This window comes from Pleurodeles waltl, chromosome 12 (assembly GCF_031143425.1).
Source record: "Pleurodeles waltl isolate 20211129_DDA chromosome 12, aPleWal1.hap1.20221129, whole genome shotgun sequence".
In the NCBI taxonomy this organism is placed as follows: domain Eukaryota; kingdom Metazoa; phylum Chordata; class Amphibia; order Caudata; family Salamandridae; genus Pleurodeles; species Pleurodeles waltl.
The window spans coordinates 328786334-328806650 of NC_090451.1; the positions used below are offsets into that span (position 1 = coordinate 328786334).

Here is a 20317-nt window from a genome sequence, read left to right on the forward strand (position 1 = left end):
TATACACTGCCACTTTATATGGTTTCCATGATTAAAATATGTTCATGTTACCAAGAAATACTCACCTTTTTCTTCAGATGTGAATCCTGATGCAGCCTCCACTTTCTCTAGGATTTTTCTTAGCTTCATGATTTTTGTAGCACATACATATCCATATCTAAGGATCAAGACAAATTTCTTTGTGAATTTTGGATCTTAAGTCACTGCATACAACATTATCCACAGAGGGAGGACACGTCGATATATAATGTTATACACAGTAAAAAAAAAAAAGAGTGGCAAAGAGACATTCCGAACTGATGATTAGTCTTCGCTCCACATTAAAAAACAGTTTCAGAATTTGTATCACTCATTTCTTTCCCAGCTCCCTAACACCAGTCCATATTCTGATTAAAAATCATGTATTAAATACAGGTTGTAAAACATGGTAATTCTGCCATCACAATACAGATGCCACCCTGAACCACAATTTAGCAAGGTGCCCTATGATGAGTGTCTATTTATGGACACCACTGGCAGCTTTCAAGGAGAGAAACGAGACAGTGAAATCACTGTGCAGGATTAATACTGCCTTGTATTGCATTAAACAATGGCATGATTACTTAAGGTATAAAGCACCCCCTGCCATACATGTTAGGGCTATTGCAAGCCCCCAAGGAGTTCTGTGGCTTTATGGTGGAACAAGGTCATAGGCCGAGTTATTTTTCAAAAGATCATGGAATTCCAAGCTGACTTACCTTTCATCTTACCTGCTTACACTGGCAGCAGGCATGACACTACAACTCAACTGTAAGAATTATTACAGTTCAGCAGGTTTACAGTTAATTTACATGTGAGCAGCAACTTTACAACTCAAATGTGATAAGGAAATTAGAGACAGGTTTCAGGCCTAGGACTACAGACTCCATGTTGAATAGCTCTGCTTCTCATTTTCTTTCGCTGGTAAAAGTATGACTTTACTGAGCGGGAGTCTTCAAAAATGTCTTTACACCATCAAAAGGATATTCCCAGGAAACCTTGCTGTTTGCACCACTGACCAAATAAGGGAGGCAGGGAATCACATAGAGGGTCATTCTGACTTTGGCGGGCGGCAGAGGCCGCCCGCCAAAGTAACCCCGTCGGAAGACCGCGAGGGTCATTCAGACTTTCCCGCTGGGCGCCCTTTTGGCGGTCGCCCGCCGGCCCAGCGGGAAAGTCTGAATGACCCTGCAACAAGGAAGCCGGCTCCGAATGGAGCCGGCGGAGTTGCAAGGGTGCGACGGGTGCAGTGGCACCCGTCGCGATTTTCACTGTCTGCAAAGCAGACAGTGAAAATCTTAATGGGGCCCTGTTAGGGGACCCTGCACTGCCCATGCCAGTGGCATGGGCAGTGCAGGGGCCCCCAGGGGCCCCACGACACCCGTTCCCGCCATCCTGTTTCTGGCGGTGAAAACCGCCAGAAACAGGGTGGCGGGAAGGGGGTCGGAATCCCCATATTCCCTGGGCCAGGGGAAAACCGGCAGGAAACCGCCGGTTCCCCTTTTCTGGCGGTGCTTCCGTGGTCCCCGAATGACCCCCATAATCTCATCTCCGAACTTTCTTTCAATGAGTTTCTGAGAAAGTTCATTATTATGATTTTGGTTTCAACATCAATACAAAATGATGACAGACCGGAAAGAACGTAGAGAAACGCAAAAGTATGAGAAATTAATATGTCACTGAAATAGGGGAATCAAGGGAAGCATAGCTATAACTATGCATGTACTTTGTGGATAAACATCATAGTCTATAGATATATGAGTCAGATGGAAGGCTTGATTAATGTCCCCTCAGAGGGCATTGGAAACATCTGCTTCTCAGATAAAATCCTAACAGACTCTTGTAAAGAAGCAAAACTCTCAAGATCACTACACATAGGGACCCAAAGAAGATGAAAAAAAGTTTCACAGGTTTCAAGACAAACTCATTTTTGTATTGAGAAGAGTTCTAATGAGGATTTATCCTGCACTGTATCTTATTGTGTGGTATGGTAGTGTTCAGATGTCTGCCCTTCACCTGGGAGAAGGAAGTAAAAGAACAGTCTTTTCTCCTAACAAACGGGGACTTCTTGTGGAAACAGAATTGGGCAATATAATACCCATGCACAGTAGATCTGGATCTGGCTTTTAGGTTTGTGTTTTTTTTAATCCGATCAATGATACTATAAATGTACTATATTCCATTTATAATTCCTTGTCACCTCCAAAGCATTCACAGAGGAAGGAGAGAACGTATGTTACAGGGTGGATTACCGTGTGATAGTTATCCCCCACCAGGTTATGTGCTACAAAGCAATGGTGCATAGCAAAGACAAAGAAGAATTTCGTTTTAATAATACCCTTTAAACTATCCATTTATAGAATTACAGAACATTATCTGTGGCAGGAGCAGTCTAGAATACCACTTAGGTATTAGTTTAGAAGTGTAGAATTTGAGTGACGTAGCCTCCTGTTCTATATATATATCGCTCTTGCAGCCACACGCCTGGTGAAAATCGCTGACGGCATCTTAACTATATTGGAGTGTGCTCAGACTACAAATAAACGATCTGTCCCTTGCAGTAAATAACAGTGGCAAGGATGGTCTCAGCCAAAGCTTGCACCAAATGTTATGAAATGTTGATCTCTAGAATGCACACACCTCCGATTCTTTTCAAGCAGAAAAATTCCACATTTTGGGCATTAAGGGCCATATGTACTAAAGCATTTTCCCATAGACACAGAATGGGTAGAACCCTTTGATACATCTGGCCCCAAGTCTTTTGGAGCGCATATGCAGCCAATTTAGTGTGTGGATGTAGAAACACATTGGAACAAACAATTAATGCCAATAACATGGGAACAAATGAGGAATGAGTGCTTCACATACACCTGTGCGTATCACTTCCTGTGCCCTGATTTACCAGCCGACAAAGAAGGGATCCCGGAAAAAAGCTGCATGCTGAATGAGAGCCTTACGTTGAAGGGCTTGTGAACTGGTCTGGCCTAGGCCAGATTATGCTCAAAGTGAGAAAAAGACCCCTGGCAGGGGTAAGAGGTGCAGCAGGCTACTAAGCTAAAGCTTGACCACTTTGTTAGTTCTAGGGCAGAAACGTGTTTTGTCTACTCCTCTAGGTATAATGCCCTAAGTACATTTAACTGTTTTTTACCTCTGCTAGATGACTCCTGTCTAATCAGAAGTTGAATAAGTTGCTGTTCTTTACAAGCTGCAACTGGAGAACCAGGGGCTTTTTATGTTGTGTGCTGCATTATGGTGAAGAAGAAAAAGTTACTTATCTTTGGTAACAATATTATTGGTGAATCTTTTATCTACCTACAGATTCCTCACCTTTAGAATTTCCCCAGGCGCCAGAGTGGATCTGGAAACGTTCTGCTCCCACAGGCCAATAGGAACGCTTTGACTTCCTTCTGTCCAGAAGTGATGAATGGATCCGGATATAGGCACCACACATTTTATTTCTTGATTCTGATGGCACCATCAGACATGGAGCCCAAAAACTAATCAGAGAACCAGTGGGCAGATCTCTAGACTGGAACCATTTTAAATGGAAAAAGGACCATTCTACAAACTAGGAAGGATGAAGGGCGGTGAGGAATCTGTGGTTTGATAGAATATCCACCAGAAAGAGCATTTCTGGAGGTAAGTAACTTGCACTTCTGGTGCATTCTTCTAACCACAGATTCCTCAACTTTAGAATAGATACAGAAGCAGTCCCTCCCTAGGGAGAGTGCCTGTGAAATTGGTTAGACTGTAAAGTCCTGCTTGCCCGAATGGGCAACATCGCAGCCTGACAAATGCAAAGAACAGGGACTCAGAGTCAAAGCAATGGTAGCAGCTTTGGCCTTGGGGAAATGAGCCCTTAGTTGTTCCAGAGGCTGCTTCTTGCCCAATGAGTAGCAGGTCTTGATACAGGGACAGCCACCTTGACAAAGTCCTTTTCTGCACTTCTTTGCCATTCTTTGTCTTTTGGCAAAAAGGCCACCTTGGTCCTCAACACCAGTTTGTTAGTGGAAAAAGGTGGTGTATAGCGGCTGCATAGAGAGTTTTAAGCACACTCATGTGACAAGCTGAATTAATTGCAGCAAGGAACAGTCCTCAGTTGGAAGATGCAGTGAGAAGCTGTGCATTGGCTGAGGTAATACACATGAGGAAAGTCATGACCAAATATAGATCCCACTGTGGCATCACAAAGGTGCAAAAGAACAAAGAGTGCTGATTTGCAAGTGGGGAAATGTGTGTCAACAGATTTGGAAGGGGAGTAGGTGTTCGGGGCTGGCACCACCTCATAAAAAAAGAAATTTGCAATCTCCGTGGGGCAAACAGTGCTATGCACTGTTGGCTGAACCTCTTCACTCTGGAGTTAGTTGATCCTGCAAGATGATTCACAGCCAGGGAAATGCCCCATATCTCAGCCAATTCCAAAGGAGAACAGCCTCTCAGCACAGAACCCTGGAACAGTCACCATGCATGCTGCAGTACAACATGGCAGTGGTATGAGCCTCCCGTTGATGGACTGGAGTAAAGCCTTCAGCGCCAAGCAAATGGCCAATAACTCCAACAGGTTGATATGGAGTTGGGTTTCCACTGGAGATCAGAGTCCTCTGGTCTCCACCTCTCCCAGATGACCTCCCAAATCCAGCAGCAGAAGCAGCTGTCACCACCATCAGCTCTGGGTGAGGAAGGGGGCGTGGTCTGCCAGTGGTCCAGTAGAAGTCGAGCAGTCATGCTGCAGATTTTTTGCAGTCGCCCCTGAACCCTGGATGGAATCTGACAGATTCCCTTAGTTCTGGGCCAAGAAATATCAGATTCCACTGCAAAGCCTGCATATGTTAGTTGGCATAGTCTATGAGCAGGATGCTGGAGGCCAAAAAGCCTCAGAGCTCTTTTCAAAGGGACACAAGACCGAGGCTGAAAAATTAGGATCTTAGCCAGAATGTCCTGGACTTGTTGTGACAAAAGTAAGGCATTGAACTGCGCTACATTCAAAATTACGCCAATAAAAGGGAGCCTCTACAAAAGAGTCTGATGTAACTTTGGCACTATTAATGTGAGCCCCAACAATGTCAGGGGGTTCCCGTCATCTGGAAGTGGTCTACAACTGACTGTACCAAGCCCACCTTCAACAGTCAGTCATTGCGATAGGGTAAAACTGGCATACTCAACCTCCGAAGGTGTGCTGCGACCACCACTATCACTTTTGTGAACACCAAAGCAGCACTGGTGAGGCTGAAGGGGTAAATTGAAAATGCTCCAGGCCTACCTTGAACTGCAGGTTATGAATGTGGAACTGCAGGACAGGTATAGGAAAATAATAGCCCTGCAGGTACAGGGCTACAATCTAGTCCTCGGATCCAGAGCAGATTGTCCCTGGGCCGTTATAAGCATCTTAAATATGTTCCTCCAGAGGAAAGCGTTCAGAGGGTGGAAATCTAAAATATAATAAAGGTGTCTATCCTTCTTCAGCATGAGGAATTAGCGGGAGTAAGAACCAGTTCCTATTTCTGAGGCAGTTGGACTCTTTGGCCCCTTTGGACAAGGGAGTCTGCACCTCCTGCAACAAAAAGGCCAGGTGCTCCTCTGAAAGCCGCTCTGATGTGGGTGAAGGATGAGAAAGGTCGGCAAAGAATGGAAGGCCACAGCCTCGTTGAACGATCTGGAGGATCCATCTGTCTGATGTACCCCTTTACCACCCCTAGAAAAAATGCTGGATCCAGCATCCTACCCGGAGTTCTTGTGCCACTAAGGGCAAACTAAAGTGGCCTGGAGGCTGATGGTGCAGGGTTGGGGGACTTAAGACTACGGTGGCCCATGGTGACCTCCATGTTGTTTGCCCAAATCCCATCTTCGACCCCAAAAGGGCTGAGATGCCTACTATGGGGGCAGAGAGGGCCTGGTGCTGCCTCTATGCAAACCCTTTCGAGTATCCTCGAAAAGAATGCAACTGCTGAGGAAACAGCCAGGCAGACATGAAATGGCCCAAAGGAATGTACTTTGGCTAAATCTGCCTTCTCCTAAAATAGGTGAGGACAGTCAAAATGCATATCCATAAAGGACGCCTGGACATCCCCAGGGAGGTCTGTAGATCTCATCCAAGGGTGGTGTCAGAGCACCACACAAGTGCCAACTGTTCGACCCAAGCAATTGGTAGTATCCTGGCCACACCTAATGACTTATCTGGTCACATTTTGACCATCCTGAGAGGTATGAGCCAGGGAGGTCCACACGTCTTTAGGGACTGCTGACAAGATCTTGCATCCTAGAGGATGTGAGTATAAAAGCCAAGTAGGCAACTGGCCATGACAAACTTCAAGGCCAGGCTGACAATGAGAACACATTTTTTCCTGAATGCCTCAATGCTCCTTGATTCTCTTGTTGAGGGAAAATATCTGGGGTTCACCTTGATGGTGGAAGCTTGAACCACCAGACTGTCTGGGGTCATATGTTGAGTCAGAAAATCAGGGTCGCATGGTGCCGGATCTGACACCTGGCGACCTGTCTATTCACTGGGGAGCAAAAACAAGGCTTTACCCAAGTGTCTATCAATGTAAGTAAGGGTTATGTTGAATGGCAGCCAAGGCTCAGAGGAAGCCTGCAGAGGCTGTAATACCTTTCAGGTACATTAGCCTTTACCACCACAGAAGAGAGTCTTAGGTCAAAAACCTATGCTGCACTTCTGATCACCACAGCAAAGGAAACACTTTCCCCAGCGGGTGGTCTGGCAGTAATATCAACAAAGTATCAGGGGATATATAAAGCTCAATGGCCTCCCCTAAGTCCATGCAGAGATCATCCTCAACATAATGATGAAGTAAGTCATTGTCGTCATGCCTAATGTCATCTCTGAAGGTTGGCTGACTGATGAGAGTTGGAGTCAAAAATAGGCTGAGCACCTGAGGGCAGCTCCGTGGCAGGGGCAGTGTTCTATTTGAATTCAACTTTTAGGAGATCAAGAGCATTAAAGTGGATTTGGTCGAGGCCAACTTTAGCTTGGAGTCTCTCACCTGTATCAGTAGCGGGTCCTCCTCTGGCGGCATTGAGGGCCAGCATCAAAGTCAAAGGGACAGGCTCTGATTTCTGCATCAGAGTGTAAGACAGCACTTAAGCCAGTGTGGAACCCAAAGCAGATTTAAGAGGCAAAGACAACACCAAGAAGGGATCTGAGGCGGTAACCTGACTACAGGCCCCTGAAAATTATTGGTTCCTGAAGGCACACCAAAAGGAACTGAAGAGTGGCAAAGATGCGCAACTTGCCTCCCTAAAGGCCTTCATTTGTTGCAGCACTGCCAATCACCGGGGGAACTCGGGTTTTCATCAGGATCAATTGCAGAATCAGCTCCTTGGGAGACAAAGACGGAGATTGAGTGGCACACTGTCAAACTTGCTACTTCTCTCGAGACACAGGGTGGTAAGATGGAGGCAAGTCCCACTTGGCTTTCTTGTGCTTCCTCTTCAACTTTAATTTGGACTTACCTGAAGATTTTGACTGCAATGAGAACCAGCTGCAGGAATGACCTCGGAGCTGGAACAAGTTCGCTCTGTTGACCTCGAGTGGGCGCAAGGCTCGAAAAGTTTATTTCAGTATTCAGCGATGTACAACTTCACTTCACTTCCCTTCGGAATCTTGAGGGCACATTCCTCATGTAACGTGGAGTCATGGCTCGAGCCTAGACACTAAATACATATATTGTGCAGGTCGGTCACAGAAATTTGTTTGCAACAGTAGAGGCATGGTTTAAATCACGCAGGTTTTGGAGAGGACATAGTTCCTTGTACACTGGTCGATGATTTTTGAAGAACAAATCTAATCAAACCAAAGGAGAAAAAAAGGGGAGCAGGGCTCTGGATTCACATTCGAAGGAGTGAGAAGCAAGGAACTGATGTCAGCACCCAGGGATGGCACTTATATGCAGCGCCGTTCATTACTTCTGGATGGCACAAAGTCAACACAGAGACACACAGTGCCACCACCGGCACGTGGGAGGATTACCATGTAAATGCTTCCAGACCAAGTCTGGCACCTAGGGATATTCTAAAGATGAGGATTCTGATGTTAGAAATGTCCTAAAGGAAGAGACAGAAATCTACCCTTCAACACAGATGCAAGCTGTCATTGTTGAGGAGGTGATGCATTTCCTCAGGAGTAGATTCAGGATAATCACAAACCATACCGGTTAGGAGACCATAATGAGTGTACATACAGGCGGGTCCATGATTTCTGCTGGACTATTGGAATTGGAGGGAGCTTTCACGGATGAATATAAGGAACTACTCCTTCGATGGAACATCAGGCTGCCTGTCCCACAGCCATCCAAGGTTCCAGACAATCCAGAAGGCAAATCAGTAACACTTAAAATGTTTGCACGTCACAACAGCATGGATTGCTCGGTGCTCATAGTTTATAACGAAATACCTTAATTTCTTGGGGAGATGGCATAAATCAGGCAATCCCAAAGTAATACCTTGAAAATAATGCCCACTTAGCCACAAATCCCTCTCACAATCTGGCCTCTGGATAGAAAATCCCTTGGACCAAACGTCTAGCAATAGATTACAGAAACAAGGATGCGGTTTAAGTGTTACTGGGCCAGTATTTTACAGTACAATGAACAGATGTGTTTTAAACTACTTATGTAAAAGATATTTACATTATACTTTCCACATTTAAATATTGAGGCGTAGATCCTCATTACAAGTGGCCTGGCCCAGCCACATGTATTAGTTATCAGCTCTGAAAAAAGCTGACATGCTGGGGATCAGTAATTATTGAGACTCAAATCACGTTTTCTTCCATCCAAATGGGGATTAACATACAGATTTTGGTACAGTACCACAAGAATTAATATATTCTTGAGTTTATTAAGCATCTTTTACTTGTTAGTGGGCATTTTTGTACCTGCAGAAACTTAACTCCATGTGTTACAAAATTGCTATCTGTGTTTCTGCAGAAACAGGTGATTGAGCGTAGCCTGTTATTTACCAGTCTACTTGTAATGAGGGCCACAGAGAGAGAAAATGATTTACCTTGAATCACAGGATTTATGGCCAAATGCTGAAGCCAGAATGTGAACTCAGGTCGCTAAGTTCCAAGATCATCAACAAGCCACCAACTTGGGTTAAGATCAGGCTTCACATTAGAGAAAGAAGAATAGCCAAATGTCCCTACTGAACCATCAGGCATGTGCTAGCTCAGGTACTCACTAATAACGATGGTGGGGAACAATGTACTACTGAATGTATTAAAAATGATAAATGAAGCATGCCTGAGAAAAGGAACGTCCTTCTTGATAAGTGTCAAACGTGAACATTTTAAGTGTGAAAAGGTAAAGTAGTAATTGCAAGGTATTTGTTTTGAACTTAAAATCAAATCCCTGTACCAGGCTTTTGCCAATGGGTATGTGTAATAAAGGGGAGTATTCAGCTGGAAGTGAAGGGGCATGCACATTAGGAAGAGGAGCCCCTGGAAATGTCCTCGTCTTACCAAACCAAAGACAACAGAGCATGTGGGTACTCACCTCTTGCAGTTAACAATGAGAAAGGTTATGTGGTGAAAGTGGCTCCCGGATATGTGCAACAATCAAAGGCTAGTGATTTACCAGAGGTGGAGCAAAGAAAAATGTAAATAGTGCAGAAGATGAACAAATTATGTTACGATGCAAGAACTAGAGCACGATGTTGATGTCAACATGGGATCGTTTGCGAAAGTAAAAAAAAAATTGTTCAAGTGATTAAAATGGAACTGGATTTCTAAAAAAATAAAATAAAAAAATAAAAAAATAAGAGAGAGATAAAAGTGACAAGAAATTCTGCCAAGTTAGAGGACAGAAAGGCTTGTCACGTCAGAAGAACTGCTTTATGCAACAGCAGCGAAAGAGCGGACTACAAGACAAACCTTTTAATATAATGAGAGGTCCAAGTATTACGGAAAGACTGACGTTTTTTGGAGGATGAAGAGAAGAATTATGGTGAGATGAGGGAAGAGAGTGATGAAGGTCTTGCATGAGCAGCTGAGATCTAACTTGCAAGTGACGCAAGGTATGAGAATGTGATAAACAAGTGCTGTGCAGGTTTCAGCGGAATTAAAAGGAACAAAGTTAAGAGACCTTTTAAGTATAAATAAGGAAGGTAGAAACGCTTAGAGAGTGAGAAGAGAATAAATAATGTAAGGATAAAAGGAAGAGGAAGAAAAGCTGACGATATATGGCAGTAAAGTAGGCACTGTGCAGATGGTCAGACTATTTCTTGGCATAGGCACTGTTGATTAGTGAGGTAGTCATTAAAGTCAGGAAGTGTGTGTGCGCGCACTGAAGGTGGGGGTCGTGTATGAATGCAGGGTTAATCTCTTTTTTATACTACTTGAAAAGGAGATGCACTAATAGTTGTACTGTTTTCTTAGGTAATTTTAGGTATTTGCATTTAATTCTTTGTATAATGCCTTGCCTATGTTCAAGACAATGGCCCTCATTACAACCCTGGCAGTCGGTGTAGAAGTGGCGGTAATACCGCCAACAGGCCGGCGAAAAAAAGAATGGAATTACAAGCATGGCAGTTACCGCCATCAAAACCGCCACTTCTACACTGCGGCCACCAGGGTGGTAACGACCGCTGGGCTGGAGACTGCCGTCTCCAGCCCGGGGTCCGTCACTAGACCGCCGGCGGTATAAGGACCCCGCATACTGGCATGGACTTCGTGGGGTTTTGTACCACCACGAAATCCATGGCGGTAGGCACTATCAGTGCCAGGGAATTCATTCCCTGGCACTGATAGGGGTCTCCCCCCTCCCCTGAATCCTCCCCCAACACCCACGACCCCCATACAACCCCCCAAAGGTGCAGGACCCCCCCCACAGAAACATCCACACACACACACACACCCCTACACGCATGCTCACACCACTCATACACATACACGCACACATGCACACAGACATATACGCACACATTTCCCATACACACAACACACCCCCTGCATGCATATACACTCACACAACCCCTCTACACACTCACACGCACACCCCCATGCACGCACACAACACACAACACACAACACCCCCACCCTCCTCCCCTAACGGACGATCACCTTACCTGGTACGGTGATCCTCCGGGAGAGACCGAGATCCACGGGGGATGCTCCGCCGCCAGCACCCCGTCACCAGAACACCGCCACGCAGAATTCTGGGATGTGATTCGGTGGGCAGCGTTCTGATGACGTGGCGGTGAGGTGGAGGTGGAACAGCCTCCACTTCACCACCGACCGCCAGTATGGCTGCTGGCGGCTCTCCGTCCGAAAAAGGGAAGAGGGCGGCCAGCAGTCATGATACGCTGGGCGGGAGACCGGGACCACTGGCGGTCTTCAGCCTGGAGTAACCTCGCCCGTCTTTTAAAAAGACAGCTGAGGTTAAAATGAGGGCCAATGTTATTCTGTGGAGGTCCAGCATAACAAGGCAAGAGGAATGCCCCGGGCCGCCGTGGAACAAAGCACAACGACCTACATGCGTATTATACAACTCTTCCTTTTTTGCATATTTTGAAGAGCCAGCACATAAGAGGGACCAAAACAGAGCTGACAGTGTCAACAACATTAAGTACAGTTTATGCTAAAAGGCTCAGTCCCCTGCCCCAATCATCTCCCCTTAAAGACGTTTATTTACAAGCTCATCTCCGATTTTCCATACACAACTGTGTAGTCACACACTAGCTTAGTGATCTGGCGCGAACAACAATAGTTTTTCACATGACTGAACAACAATAGTTTTTCACATGACTGAACAACAATAGTTTTTCACATGACTGATCAGTAGCCTTAGCAATTCAGTTAGGAAGAAGATTTCAATACATACATTCGAAGAGGATTGACAATCTCTGTTCTGAGGAGGGCCTGGGTCTCACTGTAATATTCAACGTCATTCTTTTCTTTGGGTCTGAGGAGAACAGTATCGAGAACAGAGCTGAAAGAGAACAAGCTGGAAGACACAAAAATAATTTAGAATCTATTCCTCTCCAACTTGCTAAAATTATTACTGGTTTCAGAAGCACAAGCGCATTTTCAAAGTCGTGAGCATCTAGTAAATAAGCACATATTTATGTCACCATCACTGAAGGAAGATAAACAATTGCAAAGCCAACAGGCCTCGCCTGTACAATGCGAATGCCATGCTATTAGAGTTGCCACTACTTATCTGGAAAGCATTGTTTTAAAAAAAGTAACAGGAAAAATGTATTTCAAAACATTGCAGGAAAAGCAAACATATCATAAGATATACTGTACACTGACTTCAATATGTTCAATCTTTACAAACATCCTGGCTTATTTTTTAATTATACTGCATTCAGGAACCTATGAAGAGAAATTAAACAGATTGGCTTGTACAGGCATTATTTTATTTCCACATGACTCATCTAATCATCATGCTAAGTACTAAGTACGCCTCTTGTCTTCAACACTGGAGCAGAAGTCTGTCCTTCTCCCAGCCCAACAAGTGCTTCTTGGGTGTGCCACGGTCCTGCTTTGATACAAACCTCAGAGAATTATAACTATTGCTCTGCTTTCTCACAAGGGGATGGGGATGCAAGGGCAGAAGCAGCATATGGGAGCAAGAACAAGAAAACACATGCACTCCCAACTGAGTGCTCAAAGAAAAAGAAACTATGTGAGCCAGATTGATACAAGCATCCAATCAAAGGATGGCAAGGTAGCTATTCTCTGGGTTAGGGAAAAGCACAAAAAGAGAAAGGAACGCCATTGAATAAGAAGCATGCCAATGAGATTAACAAGAAAGCTGGCAAATGATAAGTAATGGGCTGACCCAAAGCCCATTCTAAGTATTGTTATTGCATACAATAGGTCTTCGACAAAGCATAGCTAAAACTGTTTGTAGGTGAAATGTAATTACCAAATAATATAAAGTTATGTTAAGCCCAAGTCACTGGATCACCCCATAAACACTTTAGCCTAAAATGGTAATGTGTAGGCTGATTTCAGAATGTGAGATATTTAGTTAGTGAGGTTTAACATTTGCAAAAATAATTTTTTCTTTTAAATAAAATACTTGGATTTGCATGGTTTACATGAATAACATTCTCACTTGCCAACGAGATAGAACTATAAAATGCAAGCAATTTCAAGCAACGAATTTTTGCATTTTAAGACTATTAAATGAACTTCAATCATCAAAATACGGGCTGCTGAAATATGATCAATTGATAGAGTTTCTATTAGTAGCGTTTTAGTACAGTTTCTCCATTAGGCATGGCTATATATGAAAAACAGTATGCATCCCTTCATTCTCAAAAGATTATTTTACATTTAAATTATGGAAGGGCTCTGCCTTGAACAACTTATGTGTTACTTGCCTTATTTATGCATGACCCCTGTAACCTATTTTACTTAGTTTATTTGGTCTGACCTGTAACTGTACTCTTTTGATAGCATTGCGTTTCTGATTTTCATGGGGGAAAGATGTAAAAACTTGGACATGGGCTGCCTTGGCTAACAAGCTCCAGGCTTAAATATGTCCTCCTCTCTTACGGCTAATCGAACCTTGCCTGTTCTTTGACTGGGCCCTCACAAATAAGTCTCTGATTTCTCTCTCCAGGCCTGCCCTCTTAATTTTCATATTTTGACTCTCTACCCAAATTAACCTCTGTTGTTTGGGAACCTAATCTGTGAAGCCAGGTAAAGGGTGATCGGGTTATAGGTAACTGCTCTATGAATTCCTTGTTTGAAGATGTTAGGGGCAGACCAAGCCAAGTGCCATAAATTCCCAGTCTCTACGTTCTTGCTTACTAAAACATACATCCCACTTGGCTTTCCCAATTAAAATATTTTTTAACTCCAGAATCCTATTCCTTTCTTCCCTAATCTCCATCTCCTCCTCCCCCCACCAGAGTTACTTCAAAAATCCTGATCCACCCTTCAAACAGAAAAGTCAGACTGCTACTTAACAGGAGCACTTTCAATACTTCTGATAAATCAACGGATCCCCACTACCTACCATGGGTATCAACAACTCAATAGGCTGCTCCTATAGCATTTATGGGTAACTCCACTGACCTAACTCTGAGTTGCGTATTGACCTTCCTGGGTTGTCCCCGCTCCTCTTACTGGTTTGCTACACTAAGCTACTACTGAAGTGTTTAGGCTTCATGCTACCTTGTTCTTGTAGTGCATCTGAGTAGGTTCAGTGTGCTGGTGCTTTGGTTTCATGCTAGGGTGCCCTCCTAGCTATTCTAGGCGGGACTCAATGACCTAACGGGGTAATTAGTTTTAATCCAGGGTTGCTTCTAAACTGCTTCCTTGTGGCCTCACTGATCCACTGCTTCTCTGATTGAGTTTCACCTCTGTTCTATCTACTCTTCCACTGGATGGGCTCTGCAGATCTACTGCTGTGGTGACCACGGTTCGTCCTAGGCTGCACTTATACTGGTTGGTGGCAGGGCCAGATAGACATACTATTATGCTGTTCTAGGATTTTCCAGTGATGTGCCTACTTCAATTCTATGCAATGGTGTCTCACTCATAAACCCCAACTGCCAATCTTGCATTCCTGTTAGATAAGCTTATGCTGCATCAGTCTGAAATATTGGGGCCCACCTCCTAAACTGAATCACTGTACCCAACAGCTTAGTCTCTTTTGGCAAGATCTTTGCTGGCCGTCCCAGAGGACCTCAGGGTCTCTTTAGATGAAACAATAGATAATGTTCAGGCTGCTGCAAAGTATTTGCTCCTACCTGGCCAGAAACAACCTGAAGGATAACATACAATGGCAAAAATATCATTATCAAAAAGAAGCACCGAAAACAAAGAAAAATGAAATATTCCTGGGTGCACTACCATATCCTGGAAAGAAAAGCTGCCCCTTCCAAATTAACCTCATCCTATTTTAACCTCCCTGATCTTATCTAATGTACTCATTCATCCACCATCTACAGCACCCCAATTAATCCCATCAAGCATTGTTAAAAGGCAATCCTTCAGGGCACTCCTTCCCCCAACCCACCCTTTAACAGCAGAAGCAGACAGACAATGAGTTCCCTCTACTGCCACTTATGTCCCTAATCGTAACATATGCCACATAAGGTGCACAACTGGACCACTAACATACTCACCAAACTACTTAACCCTCAACTCTGGCAAAGACCCTTACCTTACCTTCACTCCATCATTTCCTCTCCTTGCCTTCCAAAGATTTACCTCAAGAAAACTTTAACACTGGACATTGTTAAATATCTCTGCTGACACACCGACCAGAGTTGGAAACTAAGAAATCCCTGCATGAAGCACCGGTTCTATCAACTACTTCACAAGCAACTAAGAAACTTAAAGGTAGATCTACACCCCATCTATATCACAAAAAGCTGGCTAATACCCTGGTAAATGCCAACCGCAACCAGAGAAAGATCAGCGCAACATTCATCCACTGCCAGAACTTTCTCCCTGCAAGAGTCCAACAATAAGTCGTCGAGATCTGTCAAAATCTTTCCAATACTCTGAATAATATGGCAAAGTAGAAGAAATCGAGTTTGAAAGATCATGCTCTTCAACAAATGTTGGTAGCTGCCCTATATTTCGCAGCTAGACCAATCATTAGTTGAATACAACGAATCAGACGTGGCAACTCTTCCCAGGCATAACAACAAGCTACTGATCTGTTATAGTTACTCACAGCTCCCTAAGCAAAAACAGAAACCACATATACGGTCTACTAGCAGATCTTAAACCAGATCTCCTGTTCAAGACATAAGCCTAACTGGGTGAAGATGTGATCCTGAAAAGACATCTAAACCTCTTCAGAATTCGACCAAATGGGAAAACAGGACGTGGGCTACCTGAAGCACACAAAAACACATTACCCTCATCCTTCATTAAAAACTGTACCAATCCAGAATGCAAAACAATGCACATTCGTTTTTCTCCATCTGCCACTTTCTCAGCCTCCTACCTCCAAATACACTGACACCACCCACAAAACTCAGATTTTACAGATGCAACAGTGGACTCAGTAGCAGACTTCTCAAAAGAGCACAACAACGTTTGCATTCTAAATGACCTCAGCATCTGGTTCAATAAGCCTGAACTATGCCAGACATCTAGCCTACTGTGCATAATTTAAGCCTTTGACTTACACCAGTCGCTTGACTCAAACATTTAGAAGGTCACATTCTTGCTGTTATATCTGCTCCCAAAAACCTGAAATCAATCACAGGAAGCAATCATCACATCACCCAATTTACACTTACAACTGCTGTTGAGAACTAAAACCCCTTTTGAATCTAATATGACCATAGCCCCTAGACCTTGGGATAATTTTGAACTAAACTCATTACAAGAAAAAAACTGTGCTTCCCCTTACCTCTGGAATGACAGCACCAGTAAAACAGTTTCACAACTTGCTAACCGAAGCTTCTGATATGGTGATTCCTCTCAAAACACAACTATGACCCCCACAAATGGAAGGCTGTATGGTACAACAATGATGCAAAAGAGAGAAACTTAATGCCTGGAAAGGAAAATACTGAAAGTATACAACATTCAAGATAACAAACAACTCCAAAGGCAGTACAGAATCTGCAGGAGCTCGATCAAAAAGGCAAAACAATACTACATTGTTCATGCTACGTGCTCTAACTATCAAACAGCTCTTCAAAATATTCAAAGAATTCTGCAACCCTAAAATGGCTGAAATGAGTGAAATACAGTCTGGAACTATATTTGCAGCACACTTCACTGAAGAAACTGCTGACATTGAATTATACTTCCATTCAAAGGCAAGCAACAAAATCCAGTCAGCACTTCTGAAACTAAAGCTGGATACCCTGACTTCACGACCTAAACTGTGCATCTTCACCCCACTAACTGGTATCTCTGGAATTGTGCAGAAATTGATAAAATATTATTTTAATGATAGATATTAAACTGTCCCCTTACCTCCATTTAAGTCCCAACCCCACAACACACAAGTATGCGTCCCCCACATAAGGACAAGTTACTTACCTTCAGTAACATCTTATCTGGTAGAGACTATGGGGGTCATTCTGACCCTGGCGGTAAAAACCGCCAGGGCCGACGACCGCGGGAGCACCGCCAACAGGCTGGCGGTGCTCCCATGGGCATTCTGACCGCGGCGGTACAGCCGCGGTCAGAAACGGAAAAGCAGCGGTGCACCGCCGGTTTCCCGCTGCCCTGGGGAATCCTCCATGGCGGCGCAGCTTGCTGCGCCGCCATGGGGATTCCGAGCCCCATACCGCCATCCTGTTCCTGGCGGTTTTGGCCGCCAGGAAGAGAATGGCGGTATGGGGTGTCGTGGGGCCCCTGGGGGCCCCTGCAGTGCCCATGCCAATCGCACCCGTCGCACCCCTTCCACTCCTCCGGCTCCATTCGGAGCCGGCATCCTCATGGAAGGGTGTTTCCCGCTAGGCTGGCGGGCGGCCTTCTGGCGGTCGCCGCCGGCCAGGGTCGGAATGAGGCCCTATATCCAGCTGCAGGTTCCTTACCTCTGAATTCTAAGCATTTTCGGCTGAGTTCATCCGCTCTGGCATTTAGAGAGCCTGCCAGATGTTGAACAGCCAGGGATATATCCTGCTGTTCCAGCCACGTCCAGAGGTGCAGAGCCTCTTTACAAAGAGCCCAGGACCCCACCATGCCCTGCTTGTTGCAGCACCACATGGTGGTGGTGAAGTCTGTGAACAACTGCACCATCTTTCCCTTGAGAGAGGGAAGAAAAGTTTCAATGCAAGCCAGATCGCACAGAAATGCAACATACTAATGTGAAGTCCCGCTTCTGCCGGAGATCAGATGTCTCTGATCTCCACCTCTTGCAGATGGCTGCCTCATCCCAGGAGTGACGCATCTGTCAATACGGTCAGATCTGGTTGGGGAAGAGGGAGGGCTCTGACTCAATCACTGTTCGTTAACCACCACTGCAGATCTTTCGCAGTTCCCTCAAAGACCTGGACCTTGTCATAGAGATTCCCCTGATGCTGCACATACTGGAACTTCAGGTCCCACTGCAGAGCCTGCATATGCCATCTGGCATGTGTCACCAGCAGGATGCAGGAGACTATGAGGCCCAGCAGCATCAGAGTCATTCTCACCAAAATCTAGGATATAGTCTGAAACATTGGTATCATAGCCTGAATATCCTGGACTCGCCACTTGGGAGGATAGGCCCAAAACTGTACAGTGTCCAGACCAGCTCTGATGAAAGGGAACATCTGAGAGGGAATCAGGTATGGCTTTGACATGTTTATAATGAACCCTAGCGAATGTCCACTGTAGTCTGGAGGTGGGAGACGACAACGTGAGGCGAGCCCGTCTTCAACAGCCAGTCTATATATAGGGGGAGACTGACACCCCTGATCTCCACAGATAAGCTGTAACTACCACCATCACCTTGGTGAACACCTGAGGAACACTGGTAAGACCAAAGGGGGGCAAAGTGAACTGAAAGTGCTCGTGGGCTACCATGAACCGCATTTGTGGGCAGGCAGGATGGGGATGTAAAAATAAGCGTCCTGCAAGTCCAATGCTACCATCCAGTCTCATGGGTCCACTGCAGAGAAGAACTTGGGCCAATGTGATCATCTTGAACTTCTCCTTCTTGAGGAAGAGATTGAGGGATCGAAGGTCTAGGATACAGTGGAGACCCTTGTCCTTTATGGGGACCAGAAATTAGTGGAATTAGCAACAACAGCCTACTTATGGCACAGGAACCCTCTCTATGGTTCCACTGGCCAAGAGAGCAGTAACGTCCTCCCAGAGAAGGGACAAATGATCCTCAGTCATCCAATAGTAGGATGGTGCACATGGATGGAGGGGTAGTCTTGAAGAAGTGGAAGTAGCCCCTTCAGACTATCTGCAAAACCCACCTGTCTGACATAATTGATTGCCAGCTGAGCATGTGATGGCAAATCCTTGATGCACTCGAACACAGAGTCTGCCTTGTCTCCGACGAGACGGGTGCCATCAAAGGGCATGTCCAAAGAAGCCTGGACATATCTTGAAAAGACAGATGTCCTCAGCCAGGCGTGGCATCACAGGGCCACTGTTGAAGAAACAGCTCTACCTAGTGAGTTGGTCGTGTCAAGTCTGCAACAAATTGTGAACTTTGCCTTGCCTCTCTCATTGGCAACAGCTTGAGAGAGTACAGCCCAGGCCTCCTCCGGGAACTGTGGCAGCACTTGCGCAACACAAAAGGATGATGGACGGAGTGCTGACAATGCAAACACTCACCCCCAGTCACAGATCTGGGTTTAATCCATTGTTCTTTTGCTCACCATGCCACCCCAGTTTGGACCCAGCCATATGCAAATCAGTCTTGACCCTGTTCCTCATGGGAACAGTCCAGCCCGAACTGCCAGGCCAGGTCCTCCCTGGACAGGAAACAAGCATCCTGGGACCTGTTTCGGGGTTTCACCCCTCATCAGCCAGGCTAGCTTGATTCCAGTGGCACAGTGAGCAAGGGACCCACGTCTGGGCATACCCTTCCCACTTAGGGTAACTTTAGCAACACAAAAGGATGATGGACGGAGTGCTGACAATGCAAACACTCACCCCCAGTCACAGATCTGGGTTTAATCCATCGTTCTTTTGCTCACCATGCCACCCCAGTTTGGACCCAGCCATATGCAAATCAGCCTTGACCCTGTTCCTCATGGGAACAGTCCAGCCCGAACTGCCAGGCCAGGTCCTCCCTGGACCGGAAACAAGCATCCTGGGACCGGTTTTGGGGTTTCACCCCTCATCAGCCATGCTAGCTTGATTCCAGTGGCACAGTGAGCAAGGGACCCACGTCTGGGCATACCCTTCCCACTTAGGGTAACTTTAGCAACACAAAAGGATGATGGACGGAGTGCTGACAATGCAAACACTCACCCCAGTCACAGATCTGGGTTTAATCCATCGTTCTTTTGCTCACCATGCCACCCCAGTTTGGACCCAGCCATATGCAAATCAGTCTTGACCCTGTTCCTCATGGCAACAGTCCAGCCCGAACTGCCAGGCCAGGTCCTCCCTGGACCGGAAACAAGCATCCTGGGATCGGTTTCGGGGTTTCACCCCTCATCAGCCAGGCTAGCTTGAGTCCAGTGGCACAGTGAGCAAGGGACCCACGTCTGGGCAAACCCTTCCCACTTAGGGTAACTTTAGCAACACTTGCGCAACCATATCCCACAGCGTGTGGGAATAACGGCTCAAAAGGCATGTGGTGTTCACGGACCGCAAGGCTGGCAGAAGAAAACATCATCTTCCCCAGTGAGTCCAACCTTTTGGATTCCCTATCCCAGGGAGTGGAAGGGAAAGCAC

At 45.5% G+C, this 20317-nt stretch overlaps 1 protein-coding gene across 5 annotated transcripts in view; it reads right to left on the reverse strand.

Moving 5' to 3' along the window:
- Nucleotides 1-20317, reverse strand: part of CYLD (CYLD lysine 63 deubiquitinase) — a 381887-nt gene that overhangs the window by 82376 nt on the left and 279194 nt on the right. For all 5 annotated transcript variants that reach the window (XM_069216436.1, XM_069216434.1, XM_069216435.1 and 2 more), the window contains exons 10-11: nucleotides 11856-11978; nucleotides 66-157 (exon numbers count right to left, since the gene is read on the reverse strand). In XM_069216436.1, the coding sequence (XP_069072537.1) occupies nucleotides 66-157; nucleotides 11856-11978 (215 nt within the window). The remainder of the gene's footprint in view (nucleotides 1-65; nucleotides 158-11855; nucleotides 11979-20317) is intronic.